At 50.6% G+C, this 17,777-nt stretch overlaps 1 protein-coding gene across 8 annotated transcripts in view; it reads right to left on the bottom strand.

The window, feature by feature from the left end:
* MYO6 (myosin VI) overlaps window positions 1-17,777 on the bottom strand; it is a 1,279,197-nt gene that overhangs the window by 172,103 nt on the left and 1,089,317 nt on the right. For all 8 annotated transcript variants that reach the window (XM_069606282.1, XM_069606276.1, XM_069606277.1 and 5 more), the window contains exon 28: window positions 10,059-10,216. In XM_069606282.1, the coding sequence (XP_069462383.1) occupies window positions 10,059-10,216 (158 nt within the window). The remainder of the gene's footprint in view (window positions 1-10,058; window positions 10,217-17,777) is intronic.

Genomic DNA, 17,777 nt, shown 5'->3' with positions numbered 1-17,777 from the left:
AGAATAATCAAACATGTCAATATAAAGAAGATTCCGGCCTTATTGATCGCTCTCGACACTGAAAAAGCGTTCGATACAGTGTAGTGGCAGTTCCTTTCTCACACTATGGCAGAAATGGGATTAGAGTCCATATTTATGTAAAAAATAAAAGCTAACTATTCGAACCCAACCTTGCGATTATTGCTTAATGGACAACTATCGGGTTTGTAAGCATCTCAAGAGGTACTAAACAGGGGTGCCCTAGGTCTCCTCTACTCTATGCAATCCACATAGAGCCACTAATTGCAACAATAAGGGAGTTGGCTGGCATTGTAGGAGTTCCATTTGGGGGACGCATACATAAGGAAGCCGCATTCGCGGATGACCTGTTAATAATTGGGGAACTGGAAGGATCGATAAGGGCGTTCAATAGGGAATTGAGTAAATTTGAGACAGTAGCAGGATTAAAAATAAATATTCATAAATCAGACATACCAAACTTTATGGTTCCCGTGGAAAAGGAACAGGAATTTAAAAAGTCTTTCAGGTACTCTTGGGCCACCAAGGTTATAAGATACCTAGGGGTCAATATCACAAAAGACATTGATTTGTTATACACAGCAAACGATTCCCTCTTAGTAGATGAAAAACTACAGGAATGGGGCCTAAGGAACAAGTTACTTACCTGTAACTGTTGTTCTCCAGAATGGGTCTGGCATGGATTCACATGCTCATGAATATTCCCCGTCAGGCTGGGAATCCTCGGTAAAGAAAAAATCTGTTTCAGTTTCGTTTCTGAACTGTCTTTCTACTAATAACCAATCACTAGTCTCTGGGTCATACTGCCCCCCAGCCAATGACTGCCCTCTACCTAAGCCCCTCTTCTGGCAGCCATCTTCAGATTTGGTAGCATATAAAGTGGCAGTAGGACCAAGAGACAAGCCGAAAACAGGTAACACCAAGGGCTTGTTGAGATTGAAGTTCGACGGCACCTTGGGCATGAAGGAGAGATGCGTCCTCAGCACTAGCCTCGTCTCGCGGAATGTCAGGTATGGAGGTTTACAGGAGAGGGTCTGGATCTCTCCCACTCGTCATGCGGAGGTGATGGCCACAAGAAACGCTGTCTTCCACGATAGAAACTTCAGCGGCACCGAATGCAAGGGCTCGAATGGGGGACCCACGAGCCTGGTTAGCACCACGTTGAGCTCCCACGCCGATGGGAACAAGTGGAACAGTCCTTTCATGAACTCCTTCACCAGGCGGCGACGACAGCCCCGGATTTCTGGTGTAGCGGGAGATAGCCGCCAGGTGGATCTTGATGGAGGCATGTGCCAGCCCTGCCTTGGCCAGCGACAGCAAATACAGCAGCACTTGAGGGGCCGTAATCCACGGAGGGCTGATCTTCTGTGCACGGCACCAGGCAGAGAACCTCTTCCACTTATGTCCATAGCACTTAAGAGTCGAGGATGCCCTGGCCTTTGCAAGTACCTCCTTGCAGTCTGCAGGGATATCGTAGCCTCGAATTCTAGTGCTACAGGAGCCATGCACCATGCTTGCAGGTTCAGCAATCCCGGGTCGTGATGTAGGATGGCGCCTCCTTCCCTGGTGTGACGATCCGCATCCATGGGCAGTTTGACTGGGGGGCGGACGCTGACAAGTCCAGAAGGTCCGGGAACCATATCTGCCTCGGCCACGCCGGTTCGATGAGGATCATCCTGCACCGGGACTGCCTGAGTTGACTGATGAGTCGCAGAAGCAACGGCAACGGTGGGAACACGTACAGGACCACGGCCGTCCGAGGGTAAAGAGAATGCATCGCCCATGCTCACCGACTGGGGAAACCTGCTGGTGAACCTGCGGCACTTTGTGTTCGCTGCCGTCACGAACAGGTCAATCTGGGGACTGCCCCATCGTCAAAATAGGAGATCCACTTTATCCTGCCGAAGCTCCCACTTGTGGCAAGAGCACAAATCCTGCTGAGTCGGCAACTGTGTTTTTCACTCCTGCCAGATGAAAAGGTACCAGGAATATCCCCTGGGCGACGGCCCAGTGCCACAGTCCTGCGCTTCCCTGGAAAGGGCTGGGGGTCTGGTGCCCCCCTGCTTTCGGATGTGGAACATTGTGGTGGTGTTGTCAGTGAAGATCAATACGCCTTTGCCCTTGAGGGACGGAAGGAAAGACCTGAGGGCCCAGAACACAGCCCGGAGCTCCAGGACATTGATGTGCAGGGACCTCTCCTCCAGGAGGCAAAGGCCTCTTGCGTGGAGATCTCCGGTGTGCACTCCCCATCCTTCCAGGGAGGCGTCTGTTATCATCGTTTCCTGGTGCGTTGGGGTCTGGAAGTCCATGCCCGTCGCAAGGTGCGCACGCGTGCCCCACCATCGGATCGCTTGACGGAAATTCTTGTTGAGGGAGATCTTGTCTTCGAAGCTCCCCGCCACTTGCATCCAACGGGCTTCGAGGAACTCCTGCAGTGGTCACATCCGCAGCCTGCACAGGCGCACGAGGTAGATGCAAGATGACATCATGCCGAGTAGGGACTTGATGGACCTCACCCTGGCCACTTCTATGGTCAACAGCCGTTGTACCTTGCCCAGGATGGCCTTCGTCCTTTCCTCCAACGGTGAAGCCAACTGCACCACTGTATCGAGTCTGGCTCCCAGGAACAGGGCGTCCTGCGACGGTACCAAGTGGGACTTTGTAAAGTTGATCGAGAATCCCAGTTCTGTGAGCAGGCGGATGGTCTTCGCTGTGTGTGCGAGCTCTCTTGACTGTGCTCGGATGAGCCAATCGTCCAGGTAGGGGTAAACATGGATCCCCTGCAGGCGCCATCGGCGGCAGACACTTGGTAAAGACGCTTGGGGCCGACTTCAACCTGAAGGGCAGGGCCTTGAACTGGTAGTGCCGCCCCTGGACCACGAAACGTAGGAACTTTCGATGTTCTTTGTGTATGGGGATGTGAAAGTAAGCATCCTCCAGTCGCCTTCCTCCAGCTGTCCCAGCATGTGCTGATGGGTAACCATCCGGAACTTTTGGGCTTTGATGTATTTGTGAGGCGCCGAAGGTCCAGGATGGGTCGCCAGCCGCCGGTCTTCTTTCGGACGAGGAAGTGCTGCGAGTATACTCCGTAGCCCGGGAGCATCTTTGGGACGAGTTCTATCGCGCCCTTTCTCAGCATGGCTCGTACCTCCAGAAGTAGCTGTGGAACGTGGTTTTGTTTCCTGGCCACAGGAGGGAAATGGGGGCACTTTCTTTGAAACTCCAGAGTGCGCCCATGGGCCAGGTCATCTAGCACCCAATGGTCGTTGGAGATGGACTCCCACACGCCGACGAAGTTCGCCAGCTGGCCTCCCCCACCAGGGTGCTTAGGTGGGGGCCCGACGTCACGGCCGGTTCAATCCTGTTTCGCCGAGGCCTTGCCACCCTGGGCTCCTTGGTGACGACGGTATCTACCAGTCTTGCTGCGGCCTCTGTAGGCTTCCTGCGACGAGGAACGGGCAGCTTGGCGGTACGACGAACTGCCGCCGAATCCTTTGGAGGTGCCTTGAGATTTGCCTCCGGAGGTCCGAAAGGATGGCTGAAGTTGATGAAGGGCACCTACGGCACGGGCCATCTGGGTGTCCGCTTTGATGGTCTGTAGAGACTCGTCCACCGCTTTCCCGAATAGGTTGTTTCTGTTAAAGTGCACGTCCAGTACTCTAGCCTGCGCGTCATGACGGAAATCGGTGGCCTTGAGCCAACCGCGCCAGCGCAGGCAAAAGCTGTTGCCCAACTGGCGAGAACCGGTGTCAGCGATGTCAGTGGCCACCGTGATGGCGTGGTCCGACTCCACCTCGCCTTTTTGCAGGATTTCAAGGGCTTCTGCCCTCTTGTCATCTGGGAGGAAGTCCAGGAGGGGAGCGATCTTGAACCACAGCTCCCTGCCGTAGCGTGCCACGATCGCAAGGGCATTGGCTGCCTTGATGACCTGTCATCCCATGGCGTCCAGCTTCTTCCCCTCGCCGTCCAGTGGGGAAGTGGAAGTTGATACCGTCGCCCCTGCCGATTTCTTCTTGGCCACCGTGGAAATGACCGAATCCGGGGACGGCTGTGCTCTGAGGCACATAGGAGCGGAGTCTGGGACTCGGTACTTCTTCTCGTACCAGTCCCTCTTCGCAGGGGCCGTGGATGGGTTCTTCAGCAGGGACAGTCCTTTGTCCCAGATGTCGTCCAGTAACGGGACTGAGAGGACGGTCTTCCTCTTGACCTCCCGTCATTGCTAGAGGAAACCTTCCTTCTTCTGCTCTTCGGGGCTTAGCTGGAAAAGCTCAGATGCCCTGGCGATCATGGCGTGAAAGGAGCCAATTTAGTAGGGGGGTGGGGGAGGAGGCCCGGGTAGGGGGTGATGGGAGATTCATCCCGTCGTCACCATCGCCGTTGTCTGTCACCGTCTCCGTTCCCCTCTCATCCCTCGGTAGAGGGGATGGAGGTGAAGGCTGGAAAGGAGGGGGAGGCTGGATTTACCTCTGCTTGCTCGGTGGGCTCCCAGACGGTCGGAGCGCTGCTGGATCGTCCGCTGGTAGTAAGGGCAACCTTGTCCTTATCTCCATACACAGGGTCTGCAAAGCCATCAAGATAGCTCCTGAATTGTCCTGTGGTGTAGGCATCGGTTGCGACGAGAGCGACGGCTGGGGCGCAGGGTCCTCCGTTTCCTCCACGGTCCGCAGCTCCTCGTCGGCTCCACCGTTGCTCTCCACATCCATCGCGTCGGGATCCCTCCCGTAGGCCTCAAACTTCTTGTCCAGGATAGCTTTGACGCCAGCCAGCTCCTCCTCGGAGGTGGTATCTGTGTCTGTTATGGCTACCGTGCCCCCCCCTCTCTTTCTCATCCTGGGGTTTCACAGGGGTCTTCTCGATAGGCTGGAAAAATGATTCCCTCCGGGGTGGCAGGGAAACTCTAGGCCTGGAAGTCATCTCCACTGGGGTAGCCTCCACAGGCTTCGCCAGGGCCGCCACGACTCCTTCAATCGAGCCCTTCGCCAGGTGAATCAGTTCCTTCACGACCTTGGGCGCGTCAAAGGCCTTCACCTTAGGGGGAGGGTTACCGCCTTGCCCCCCCCCCCTGACTTTCTCCGTCGGGATCGACGGGGACTTCTCCCGAAGCTTACCCGGGTTCTCCGACTTCCTTTTCCCTGAGCCAGAGCGTTGGCTCGTGGATGATGGCATTGGTGACATTGCGCCCTTCCTGGCAGCTGAGGAGCCCGAACCAACAGCGCTCCTGGTGCCCGCGGACTTGCGGTGCTTTGCTTTTTGTTGGGACCCCATCGCTGGAGCGCCCTCTAAGGTCTTAGAAGACCGCTCTGACTTCTTCTCACCTGCTGCTGGGCTCTTCCCCTCCAGCCAGTTGGTGAGCAGATACGACGGTCCTTCATTGTCCGGGTGGACATGTTCTTACAGAACACACAGTCCCTCCCTCTACGTGCAACTTGTCGGCGTGAAGGCAGTAGAGGCACCGGGAGTGCTCATCTTCCTTGAAGACATTCTGTAATCCACATCCTGAGCAGTTCCTGAACAGTTTCGATCCAGTAGGTGTCGAGTCTCCTTTGGCCTGGGGCATGTACGAATCGGCGTAGGCCTCAAAGGTCTTCCGGAATCCTCCAAGAAGCGTCATTCGACGAAAATCCACCCTTGAGGGGCATAAATAATTCCGAAATGGGTCCCCATTGATCGGAAGTAAAATCGGTGGAGCTTGGGGCTCGAATAGACCGAAAAAAAAATAAGAGTAAATTCTTCGAAAAAACGCAATGCACAGTAAAAGCTCAAGAGCTACAGCACGGGGACCCCCAACACTTGAACGTGCGGTAAAAATCTGAAGATGGCTGCCAGAGGAGGGGCTTAGGTAGAGGGCAGTCATTGGCTGGGGGCAGTATGACCCAGAGACCAGTGATTGGTTATTAGTAGAAGGACAGTTCAGAAACAAAAACTGATTTTTTCTTTACCGAGGATTCCCAGCCTGACGACGGGGAATATTCATGAGCATGTGAATCCATGCCAGACCCCATGCTGGAGAATGTCAATATCTTAGATCAGTAGGATTAATGTTTTGAAAATGGTCATCGTACCAAAATTATTATATTACTTTACAGCACTGCCAACAAAGGTACCCAAGTCCTTTTTTCGAGCCATTCAGAGATACACAGGTAAATTCATATGGAACAATAAGAAACCCAGGGTTGCACGAACAGTAATGACACCAAGAAATAAGGGTGGGATGGGAGAGCCTGGTGTCAGGGCATATTACTTGGCAGCTCAGACGAGGGTGCTTAGGGACTGTGTAAAAGAGGACAGGCAGGTCTGGAGACATGGACAACGCCACAGCGGGGGGTCCGCCTGAGCGGGTGAGGGGATGCTTTGGAAACCCAAATGGGATAGGTCAAGTAATATGTACTTCAGCAAGATTGAAGCCTTAGTGGGAGATTCTTGGGATGAAATAGTAAATAGAGCAGGATCCACAACATTCTCATCACCATTCACCCCGGTAGCTTATAATCTGCAATACTCCCCTGCATTTAATGAGTGGGAAAAAGGAGGATGTCTTAAACTACAGGATATGTTTGAGGAAGGGGAGATGAAGACATTTTATCAGTGCAAAATAGATTTCTCAGTGACAGAGGGGGAAATATTCCACTATGCACAATTAAGGCCTTGGGTACTACACCCGACGATTAAGGAAGCAGCAACTTGACCCCTGGTACCTTTTGAAAAACTGCTTATATCAGACTTCGGGCCCAACAAATGGTGGGCAAAATGTACAAATACATCAAACAGAATGAAGTGGAAAATTACAGGCGTTACATGAAGCAATGGGAAGCTTCAGTGGGGGGCCCCGATTGATGAGAAGGAATGGGCTCAGCTATGGGTAAATATCCTAAAACTCACAAGGTCAATTCAAGTGCAAGAGATTTGGTTGAAGTTAATGTTCCAGTGGCATCTCACCCCGCCACTGTGACTCCACAAGTGTTTCCCGATGGTATCCCCAAAATGTTGGAGGGATTGCGGGGCGATAGGGACGTGGGAGCACATTTGGTGGGAGTGTCTACACATTACACGGTTCTGGGACAAGATGGAAGGGGCCATTGAGGACATTTTGGGGGTGAAAAGAAGGGGAAATAGAGGTTTGGCGATCTTGGGGGTAGGAGAAACACTCAGAGACTTGGCATTGAAACACAGCGAAAGCTGTATGTGATATTGATGATGGCAGGGGCATTGGCCACTGCACAAAACTGGAGATAAAAAAAACGCAGAGGGACCCCGAATGGGTGGGAAAGGTTTGGCACTTTGCTGCACTGGAGTGGGTGGTTTACTCTGTTCAGGGAGACTCGGGGGGCTTTCTTTCTGATTGGGACCTGGTGCAAAACTTCTTAAGGAAGGACCCAAGAGGTGTGTGGTGCCCAAGGAAGTTCAAACTCCTGGGATTGGGTCAATAAAAGGGGACACCGATTTGGAAGGGAAGAGGAGGAGGGACATGCGTAAGAAGAAGGTGGAAGAAGAATATGTGGACTATAGACGATTTAACATCAAAGGAATCGAGAATTTCAGTGCAAGGGGATTGGGAAGGGGTGTTTGAGCGGGGGAAGATGGGATCCGGGGTGAGAAGTTGGGGAAAGTTTGAAAAATACCAATAAAAATGTATGGGAAAAACAGTTTTGTCTTGTAGAAACAAGCCAATAGTTGTATACAAATCAAATATCCGACGCAGGGAATAGACAAATGATTATTCACATTCAAAAGGGCGGGATGGAATACAGTAAAAATGCCCAGTAATTCTCATGAGACCACTACCCACCCATGTGGTACTTCTGGCCATTTTCAGATCCACTCACTATGCCACACTCTACCTCTCAGGTTTTTGCAGAAAAGGATTTTGGAGATTAACAAGATTGTGTTTTCAGAGGCCCTTTTTCCAGCAGGGTAATTCACTTGTTAGCACTAACACAAGAGGTGCACCCACTGAAGGAAGATTTAAGAAGAATGTTGGTAACTCGTTCAAGTGTACAAAGCCCTCCAGTTTGAACAATTCAGGGCTGGCACCGGTGGAGTTATGTTATTAAGATATGAAACGGTCACTGTTGTGGAGTCCTGACATGGTGTACTCAAGGGATTAGGTACCGCCTGGGATATTCCTTCCTCCCTTGCTGTAGTTTCAGAATTTGAGGAACCCTCAATTGTCACAGTCCTCAATCAAACAATAGCATGACCAGAAGCATGAGAAGTGGGGGGTACAAACACTATGAACAACATGACCAGCAACACCAATTACAGACCCTCCTATTCGTTTTTTTGATAATCTAGTGATAATCTAGTGGCTTGGCCCTCTGGTGGTGGCTGGCTGGACCTTTCTTGATTGCTGTTTTTTAAAGATGTAATGTTATTATATCAGCACGAAAGGCTGCAATTATATTCCTCAATTCAGTGAGTTCACTTGGGATCCCTCACAGCCAGAACAACAGACAGCCCTACTTGAGGATGTTAATTCCGTCCTGGCATTCACTTGCTGGATCTTGTCCAGTGATGTGCCTGCTGAAAAGTTGAATTCTTATTTTTCCCCACCACGGTACTCAAGGTGGGTAATGATGCGGTCACGGCTTCCTCTGGGTTCTCGTCCTAGTGAGCACTATTTAAGTGCCTTGGTTTGATTGTGCAACAGCGGCTGAGTCCTCAATTAGTGAAGTGAACTCTACCATTTTGGGCTGTGTATGATCCCACTCCATCTGTTGGATCAGTCGTCACATTTCTTTATGATGTAAGGTCGTCTACGGTATTACTCTGAGATTTCGCCCTACTTCCTGTGGGGTTCAAACAGGGGTTTGTGAGGATATAAGTGTGTGAATCCAGTAGGTGTTCTGAATGGTGGATTGAAGGGGAGCAGGATGGAGGCTATGAGAAGGGTGGATACAAACATATATGATCATTTTTGTTAGTACTACTAATGTTGAGTATTTAGATTGAATAACTGTAGGTTCCCTCTCCCTTTCTGTATTATACCGTCCATTCGTTGTGTGCCTCTTTTGCATACAAATACAGCTGGGTGCTCATTTTACATGCTGGATCACTCTCCTTCCCCATCCTCCATGCAACCCAGTGGAGGGAGGGCCTGAATAAGAGTAGGAATGTTTTCCAGAAAGTCATTAAGCAGGACACAAGGGTTGAGTTACGTTTCCCCAAATACTTAACTGTCGGCACGACTGTGGGAGCAATCCACATCCAAGCACAAATCATTTTTACTCCAGGTGTCTTAATTTGGGCATGAGGAGCACCATATCACAGATGGATCTTAGGTCTTGGCCCACATAAATCCCTGTACGGCCAGGCCTTTCAATGGCTCATCATAATAGTCCAAAATTATTCCAGCTGGTTTTTAATAAAGGGCCCCAAGACTTTCTGAACTGAACCATTATTAATGGTAATTTCATATATGGAAAGCCAAACCAGGGTTTTTTCAGATAGTAATACTACTAATCACTAACCCCGAAACAGTCACGTGAGACAGGGAAAAGCAGCTCTCAAACAGCCTGTCCTACTCTAGAAGTAACTCACAAGTCCCAACTGGCCTGGTTATGCACAGGTTTTGACAATTGACGGACTGTGTTGTACCGGAGTAGTGTCCATGACATCCATAACCAGAAGGTATCCATGGTTGGCAGCCGACACAATTGCCTTACAAAAAAGACAATTCACAAATTTGGAATGCCTGAGGGAGATATGATAATGACTTACCTTTCAAGTTAGTGTTTGTTTTCATCATGCCTTGAACATCAGCACTCAATTTCCATTCATTGCAAACCCTACATTCTTAAAGTTCTGCAAATGTACAGACTATTCTCAGTTTCAACAAATGTCTTAAGAGGAGAATTTCACAGGCAATTGTTTTTTTCTTGCTAGATTGTGGTTTCTACTATTTCCTGTGTAAAAGGCATTACAAATACACTTTTCACATTATTCCAAAAACCCTTACACAACAAGTTTTAGTAATGCGTCAGTCCATACGATTACCAGTACAATGGGAAAGGCAAACTTAACAGAAAAGTGGTATGCTTTACCTGCGCAATGAATCCGTCTGTCCTTCTTCACTTATGAGCTCTGATTCACTCTGTGCGATTCTCATTGCAAGTTCACGGTCGCGACGCTCCTGTTCCAGCATTGCCTGCTGCTGGGTCTCCTCCTCACGGTCTTGTGCCAGCTGCAACTCCACTTCAGCCTGCATAATGTACAAAAACAGCAATCGTAAAACATGCAAAGCTTATTTGCACTCTACAACCCATTGCAAGGGAAATGTGGCCTTTATATTATTTAAAGTATTAAAAGTAGTAATCAGGTTTCTACTCAGAGGAAAAGGATTCAGTTTAATTTGACCAAGGCATTAAGAGTACAACCTAATCACTTTTTTAATGCATGTCATTCAATACAAATGTAAACCTTATTACGTAACTTCTAAATGAATTGACAGCTACGACAGGTCAAAAAGTGGTTGTACGTTACATGGAGGTAGGAAAGGCTGTTGGGGAAGAAGCCCTTGAATGTGGTGGGGGTTAAGAATGAACAAGCTCTAGTAGTTGGGATAGCCACTGTTGCCATTAGTAACAATGCCAAGAGGACGCAGTCTGTACTCTGAGACACTTTGTCATGTTGGGAGGTTTGTCATTCCATTTCTCTCTATGAAAACAACTGGGACCCTTCAAAAACATAAATGATGGCCAGGCTTTAACACTCTGTGTTGACTGTAGTGCCACTAGTACTTTTTGCCACATGCCCATCACATGATCGTCTGCCTCGTTTTCCAATCAACGACGTGATCAACTGCAACACCATTGATACTTAGGCTAGCAAGCTTATTACCAACCAACGTTGGAGCTTCATTGGCCATGATGCAGAACAATGCGCCTTGTGGTGGAACTTCCAACAAGGACAGGCATCTGTTGTCTGAAAGAGTGGTTTATTTGGCAAGTCCGACAAGGCATGTGAAAGAGTGGGAAAACAGCCACCAAAAGAGGATGGCATTTGAGGGCCAGACCACATCTATCACTCCCTCCTCCCTGGAATCCCTGTCGACACAGTAGAATCTCGGGAAGGTGTGGGTGGACCGCCATGTAGGAGTCCTGCAGATGTTAGACAAGGCCTTCCTGTAATTGATTCACAGGCCCAAAATTGACAAACAATTGAGAAGCCGTTAGAAAACCCTTCATGCGTGCCACATAAAACTTCAAGGCATGAGCAACATCCAGCGAATGCAACACCCTTTCAGCGGGTGCTGAAGGATTTGGAGAGAACACTGGCAGAACCAGAGGCTTGTTGAGATGGCACTCTGAAGGGAGATTTGGCAAAAAAAGGGGTGTGTATCCGCAGCACCACTTTAGTACCATGTAAGGACAAGTATGGCTACTTGCAGGAGAGGACCTGGATTTCCCCGAGTCGCCTGGCCGAGGCGATGGCCACAAGGAAAGCAGTCTTCAACTAGAGAAACTTCAGGGGGGCCTGATGCATCGGTTTAAATGGATGCCCCACGAGTTTAGTCAAAACCACATTGAGCTGCCAAGCCAGAGCAAGAGCCTTCACTGATGGAAAAGTCCTGAAGAGGCCTTAAGGAACTCCTTGACGAGCCTGTGCGACCACAGGGAGGGCTTACCAGGTTCTCGGGTATTCAGTGATATGGCAGCTAGATGTACCTTACTACAAGTAGGAGCCATGCCATCCTTGGCCAGCAAAAGCAGATTCTCAGAGGCGTAATCTTCTGAGTCGTGCACCACAATGAGTAAGTGTTTCTATTTATGGCGTAACAAGACAGTGTAGAGGAAGTTCTAGCCTTGGCCAGTATCTTCTTGCACTACGGCGGTAGGGAAAAGCGCTCGAACTCTATGGCTGCAGGAGCCAGGCCGCGAGGCTCAGGGATGCTGGGTCGTGGTGCAGTATCGTTCAGTTTTCTATGAAGAGAAAATTGGGAAGTGGAGATAGCCGGATGGACGGAGCCCATGACAGACAGAGCCGGTCCGGGTATCAGACCTGCCATGGCAATACTGGAGCAATGAGGATCACCCTGCAATTGTACTGTCTGAGTGTGTTGATAACACATAGCAGGAGCAGAATCGGAGGTAATGCGTACATGGAGAGCCTGTCTTACGGGAACGAGAAGGCATGCCCCAGGCTCTTCAGATGAGGATACTTGCAAGCGAACCTCTAGCACTTGGAGTTGGCTGTTATCGGGAAGAGGTCATTCTGGGGGTGACCCCACTTGTGGAATAGCATGGAAATATGCACCTGCTGAAGTTCACACTTGTGGCAGGACCAAAGCTCCCTGCTGAGAGAGTCTGCAATGGTTTTCTTGGTGCCTGCCAGGTGAAAGGGTATGAGGAACATGTCCTGAAGAATGGTCCAGTGTCCCAGGGGCTAGGCTTCCAGTGAGGGAGCGGGGGAGCACGTCCTGCATCCATATGTACAACATGGTGGCGGTGTTGTCCGTGAAGATCCACACCACCTTCCCCCGCAGCTGAGGTTGGAAGGATTTGAGGGCTCTGAAGACTGCATGAACCTCAAGAAAGTTGACATGGAGGTCCTTCTCCATGAGCCAGATGCCTCAGGCGTTTGACTGCCCCCCCCACCCTTCCCGGGATGCATCCAAGGTGACTGCAGCGTGGTACAGTGGGGTCTGAAAGGGAGCTTCTTGCGTGTGAGGTGTGCGTACTCGCCATCATCGCAGAGCTTGTTGGAACTCCATGGTGAGGGCAATTTTTCCATCTAAGCCGCTGTGACCTGCAAACACCCTGCATCCTGAAACTCCTGAAGAGGCCCCATCTGGAGCCTACAAAAGGGGACAAGGTGGATACAGGAGGACATCATGCCCAACAGCGACTTGATGGCTGGTACTGTTGCAGATTGTGTCGACGACAGGCGCTGCACCTTCCCCAGGTTGTCACCCTCTCCTCCCACTGTGCTGAGACAGGTGCCCAGGACCAGAACATTCTGCGACAGCTCCACACAGGACTTTGGAAAATTGATGAAGAATCCAAGCCCTTGCAGAAGGCAAATGATTTCTGCAGTTTGCTGCTTTGCCAGTGAATGACAGAGGGAGTGAATGAGCCAGTCATCCAGATATTTGAAGACGTGGATGCCCTTGAAGCGTAGATGCGCTGCCATCGGGGCTAAGCACTCTGAACACCCATGACGCTGAGGGGTAGGACCACAACTCTCAGGAACCTCTGATGTTTTGGGTGAATGGGGATGTGAAAGTAGGCATCCTCCGGGTCCATAGTCACCAGAAAATCCCCTCCCTCCAGCTGGTGGAGCACGTACTGCAACATGACCATCCCTGAACGTTTGGGACTTCATGTACTTGTTGAGGCATCTCAAGTCTAGGATCGGCTGCCCCCCTTCTGACTATTTCCATACCAGAAAGTATCTGGAGTACACGCTGGAGCCCGGGAGTCTCTGAGGGACCGGTTCTATGGGCCCCTTTCCTTAACATAGCTCAAACCTCCTGCAGCTGTTGAGCCAAGTGTAGTTTTTGGAGAGCAACAGTCAGAATTTCGAGGGCAGTTGTGGTGGAATTCCAATGTGTACCCTTGATGAGGAACATCCAGCACCTGCTTGTCCATGGTGATGGACTTCCACTGGTCGACAAAGTACGCTAGCCGGACTCCCACTGGGGTGCAGAAGGGGCCCAGATCCACAGCCAGTTCAGGCGTGCAGATGTGTCTGCGTCCTGGCCTGCAGGCAACAATGATGCTGGTTTCCGCTGCTGTCTGCCTGTGAGCAGCCTCAGTAGGCTTCCTGGGTCGTGGAGCGGGAGGGCTGACTATAGGGGGTAGTATACCCCCTGGATGATGTGCAGGACTTCCCCCTTTCATGATGGAAAGGACGATGATCTCCTCCGGTGCAGTGTCCTCAGCGAGTGAGCCGTCACCGTATCAATCGCCCGAAGCGTCTCATCTTGTTGAACAAATTGTCCCATTCAAAGAGCATGTCCACCACTTTGGACTGTATGTCTGCCCTGAAGTTCGTGGGCTTCAGCCAACCCTGGTGCCAGAGTGCCATCTCATTGCCCATCTGACAGAATCCAGAGTTCGCAATTTCCAATGTGATGGTGTGGGCAGAGGCCACTTCAACCTCCTGAAATAGGTCCACGGCCTTGGCTTTCTCGTCGTCCGGCATGAAGTCCAAAATTGGTCTGATTTTATACCAGCACTTCCTATTGAAGCAGGACAAAATGGCAAGGGCATTGGCTACTTTTACAGTGGAAGTCGCAGTGTAAATGATGCGTTTGCCCACCACATCTTTCCCTCTTGAACCATGGAAGAAGATGGGTTGGAAGAATGCTTCCTGGCGGTGGCCGACACCACAGAGTGTGAAGAAGGCTGGGACCTCATGCACCTGGGGGCCGAGTCCAGAACCCTATATTTCTTCTGCAGCCTGCCTCTCTTGGAGGGCATAGTCCTCCTCCTCCTCCTTCATCAGGCTGAACAGTTTGGACGCTCTCAAAATCATGGCATGAAATTATCCAATCAAGTCCGGCAGCGAAGCCCTGGTGAGCTCTTCGGTGCTGAAAGGTTCCCTGTCAGCAGGGACGTAATCCTCATGCTCGTGGGTGGCCATTTTATCTGTGTCGTTGTTGGTATGGGTGTGTGGCAGTTCCTCCTCCAATTGTGTCAAGGGCCTATGGGGCAGCGGCGGCTGATGCTTCAGCCTGGTAGGAAAAGCGAATACCATGGAACCGTTTGTTAGATGTAACAAGCATACTGGGACACGCCAGGAGACAAGTATTGAACAGGCAACACTGCCGGCTCCCATACAAGATTCTCAAGACAACCAAATTTAAAATTGCATTGTGAAAGTATTTCAAATTGCATTGTGAAACCTAGGCCTTTTCCCTCCCACTATTCAGGACTCTAAAACGTAGGTGTGTTTTCTCTGTATTAAAAAAAATTGCATTATAAAGTAGTGCCGTTCTATGGTTTTGTCTCCTAACAAAGCACTTATCTAGTGAACCTTTCAACCACTATCTAAGCATCTGTTGCCTTGTCAGATTGTCAACTTGTCTCGTCTGCTTGCACCCTGCCTGTGTCCTTCCCTAGTGTTCTCCCCTAGCCCCTCCCTTGCTCTTCTCTCCTCTCCCTACCTACTCTATGGTGCTCTCTGTCTCCCCCATATTTTCTAACTGCTTCTCTAGCGACTATCCTGCTCTCCTCACTAAATCTGGTAGGAAGAAGTTTAAAAGGGACATCCTAGTCTCCAACCCAGGCCTCCCTATCGCTGACACCTATAACAGTGTCTCTTCCAGGCAAACTTTCATGGAAATCCTCTTTGTCGTTCCCTCGCCAGACCTATGGACTCTCCATATGATCTCTGTGCTCTCCCCCTTCTCTTCCTCTCCCATTAATGGTGGCACCCAGTGGAAGGCTCTCCTGGCCTCCTTCCACTCCTCTAAGGGCATCATTAATGCTTACTTGAATGGTACCATCTTAGTCCAATGCCCTCAAGCTAACCTTCTCCTCTTTGATAGACGCTTCCCGCGCCTCATCAATTCCCTTTCTTCTCCTGCTGTCCCCCCTCTCCCCTCCACGGCTTTCTCGCCTCCCCCTGCTGTCTCCTCCTTGGCTACTTTGCCCTCTCCTCCTTCCTTTTCTGCCCCCCTTCGGGCCGCTTCTACACCTCCGCAGGGCGTACCTCTGATTTGTACCCCTCCCCGTAAGTCTTTCAAGGATGGCAACCTTCTCCATATTGACACATATTGAACTCTTGTTCAGCTGTCAACACTCCTCTGACATCTGCCGTCTCTTGGAGGAACTTGACCTTGATGCCCTTGGTCTCACTGAGACATGGTTCACGGCCAACTCTGTCACAAGCTTTGACACTCTCCTCCCTCATGGCTACAAGATCCTCTCTGCACCCAGATCCAACCGTTCCAGAGGGGGTGTAGCCCTGATCTTCCCTGAGTGGATTCCTGCCTCTGTCATTCATACGCAGGCCTATTCCTCTTTCAAATACCTCGTCTGCAGGCTCTCTCTCTCCTGGCCATTCCCTTACTGTGGCTAGCATCCATCGGCCACCTGGTCAGATCTCCTCCTTCCTCTCCGAGTGGGCGGACCTCTCCCCTTCCCTTTTGTGGCCTCGACCACTCAACTTCTCCTTCTTGAAGACTAACATCCGCCTGGATGCTTCCTGTCCTTCCTCTGGACTCTTTCGCAACCTCTGACTCTCACTCTCTATTCTCCTGTCTGGCCCGACTCACTCTGCAGGGCACACTCTGGATGTTCTGATCTCTTCAGACCTTCCCCTTTTGATCCCTCTCACCACTCCTCTCTCCTCACCCCCCCTTGGCTGACTCACATTCGGACACATTCTGACACAGCCCGTTCCATGCTCCACTCTACTAAATTTGATACTCTCGATGTTCTTGCCCCCGTCATGAGGATCCGCTTGAAGCCCAAAGCCAAGTGCAACTCTTGGTATGACTCAAACCTCGTCACCCTTAAATGCAAGTGCAGGGTGGCTGAGAGGAAATGGCGTGCTTCTCGTACATCCTCTGACAAACTGGCCTGCAGCCTGCTCCAAAGGCAATACCGGCTGTCTGCACCAAGAAGAGAGCCCACATCCAAGCCTGCATCTCTGTGGCATCTAACAACTCGGCCAAACTCTTTAAAATCTGCAAGGAGCTGGCCAATCCTGCTACAGTCTCTACCTCTGCACGGCCTTGGCTTCTCATTTCATCTCTAAAACTCAGGACATCCTGTCCTCTTTCTCTTCCTCTCCCACTCCTCCATCTACTCCCTGCTCTTCCTCTGGCCCTTCTTCGGCCACCTCTCCTCCTTCCCTCTCTGCCTTTCCCCTGTTCTCCCCAGACAAGGTTTCTAGACAAGTCCGACCTATGAAAGGTTCACCCCTGTTCCTCCAAAACCATCAAGGACCACATTGACACCCTGGCTCCTGCTATTGCTGACTTCTGTAACCACTCCTTCGCCACTGGAGTCTTCCCCTCCCCCCTGAAGCACTCCCTTGTGCACCCTCTTCTTAAGAAACCCTCTGTCGACCCTTCCTGCCCAGCTAACTATCGCCCAATCTCCATCACTCCCTTCCTGGGCAAACTCCTGGAAAAGCTGGCCATCTCCGAGCTCAATCTTCACACTGAATCGGTTGGTTGTCTCCACGACCATCAGTCTGGATCATAGCTGCCAGAAGCAAGGAAACTGGTCTCCTGAACATCCGTGAAGACCTGCTCTCCAACCTCGATTCCAAAACCCTTTGTGTCCTCATCTTACTTGATCTCTCTTCTGCCATTGACCAACGGTTGCTCACTCACCACCGTTTTCGGAACCCTCACTCTCTCCACATTCTATATACACTCTGGTGTTGTGAGAAGCTGTACAATCTTGTTGTGGGATTGAAGAGAATAGGACATAACAGAGTCACAAGGGGAGCGAAACCTCTTCCAAAGCTGCTTCGAAATCTTGTCCTTTTGGAAAGGAGAATGTTCCTCCACATGCTCTTCCAACCATGGCCTTCTTCGGCTCGGCTTTGGGGACTTGGAAGGTGTACTCTGACCACCATGGTAGTAGTAGCTAAAGAGCTCAATACCAAGCTGCCTGAGGGACTTAAGAGTGGAAAGTCTTGCAAGAACCACAACCAGCTGTGTTATGACCCCCTCCACAAGACAATAGACACCTAACCTGCGAGAGTTCCGACACAAACATTTGCTTCCTGCTGTCCGAGCAGAGGTTGAAGCCTGATACCTACGGAGGATAGGAATAACCCAGGTAAATTAGCTAAGCTAA

The sequence above is a fragment of the Ambystoma mexicanum genome, chromosome 4p (genome assembly GCF_040938575.1).
Source record: "Ambystoma mexicanum isolate Mex_15411 chromosome 4p, UKY_AmexF1_1, whole genome shotgun sequence".
In the NCBI taxonomy this organism is placed as follows: domain Eukaryota; kingdom Metazoa; phylum Chordata; class Amphibia; order Caudata; family Ambystomatidae; genus Ambystoma; species Ambystoma mexicanum.
Note: the sequence above shows the minus strand (reverse complement) of the source record. Positions and strands in the feature narration are given on the sequence as shown.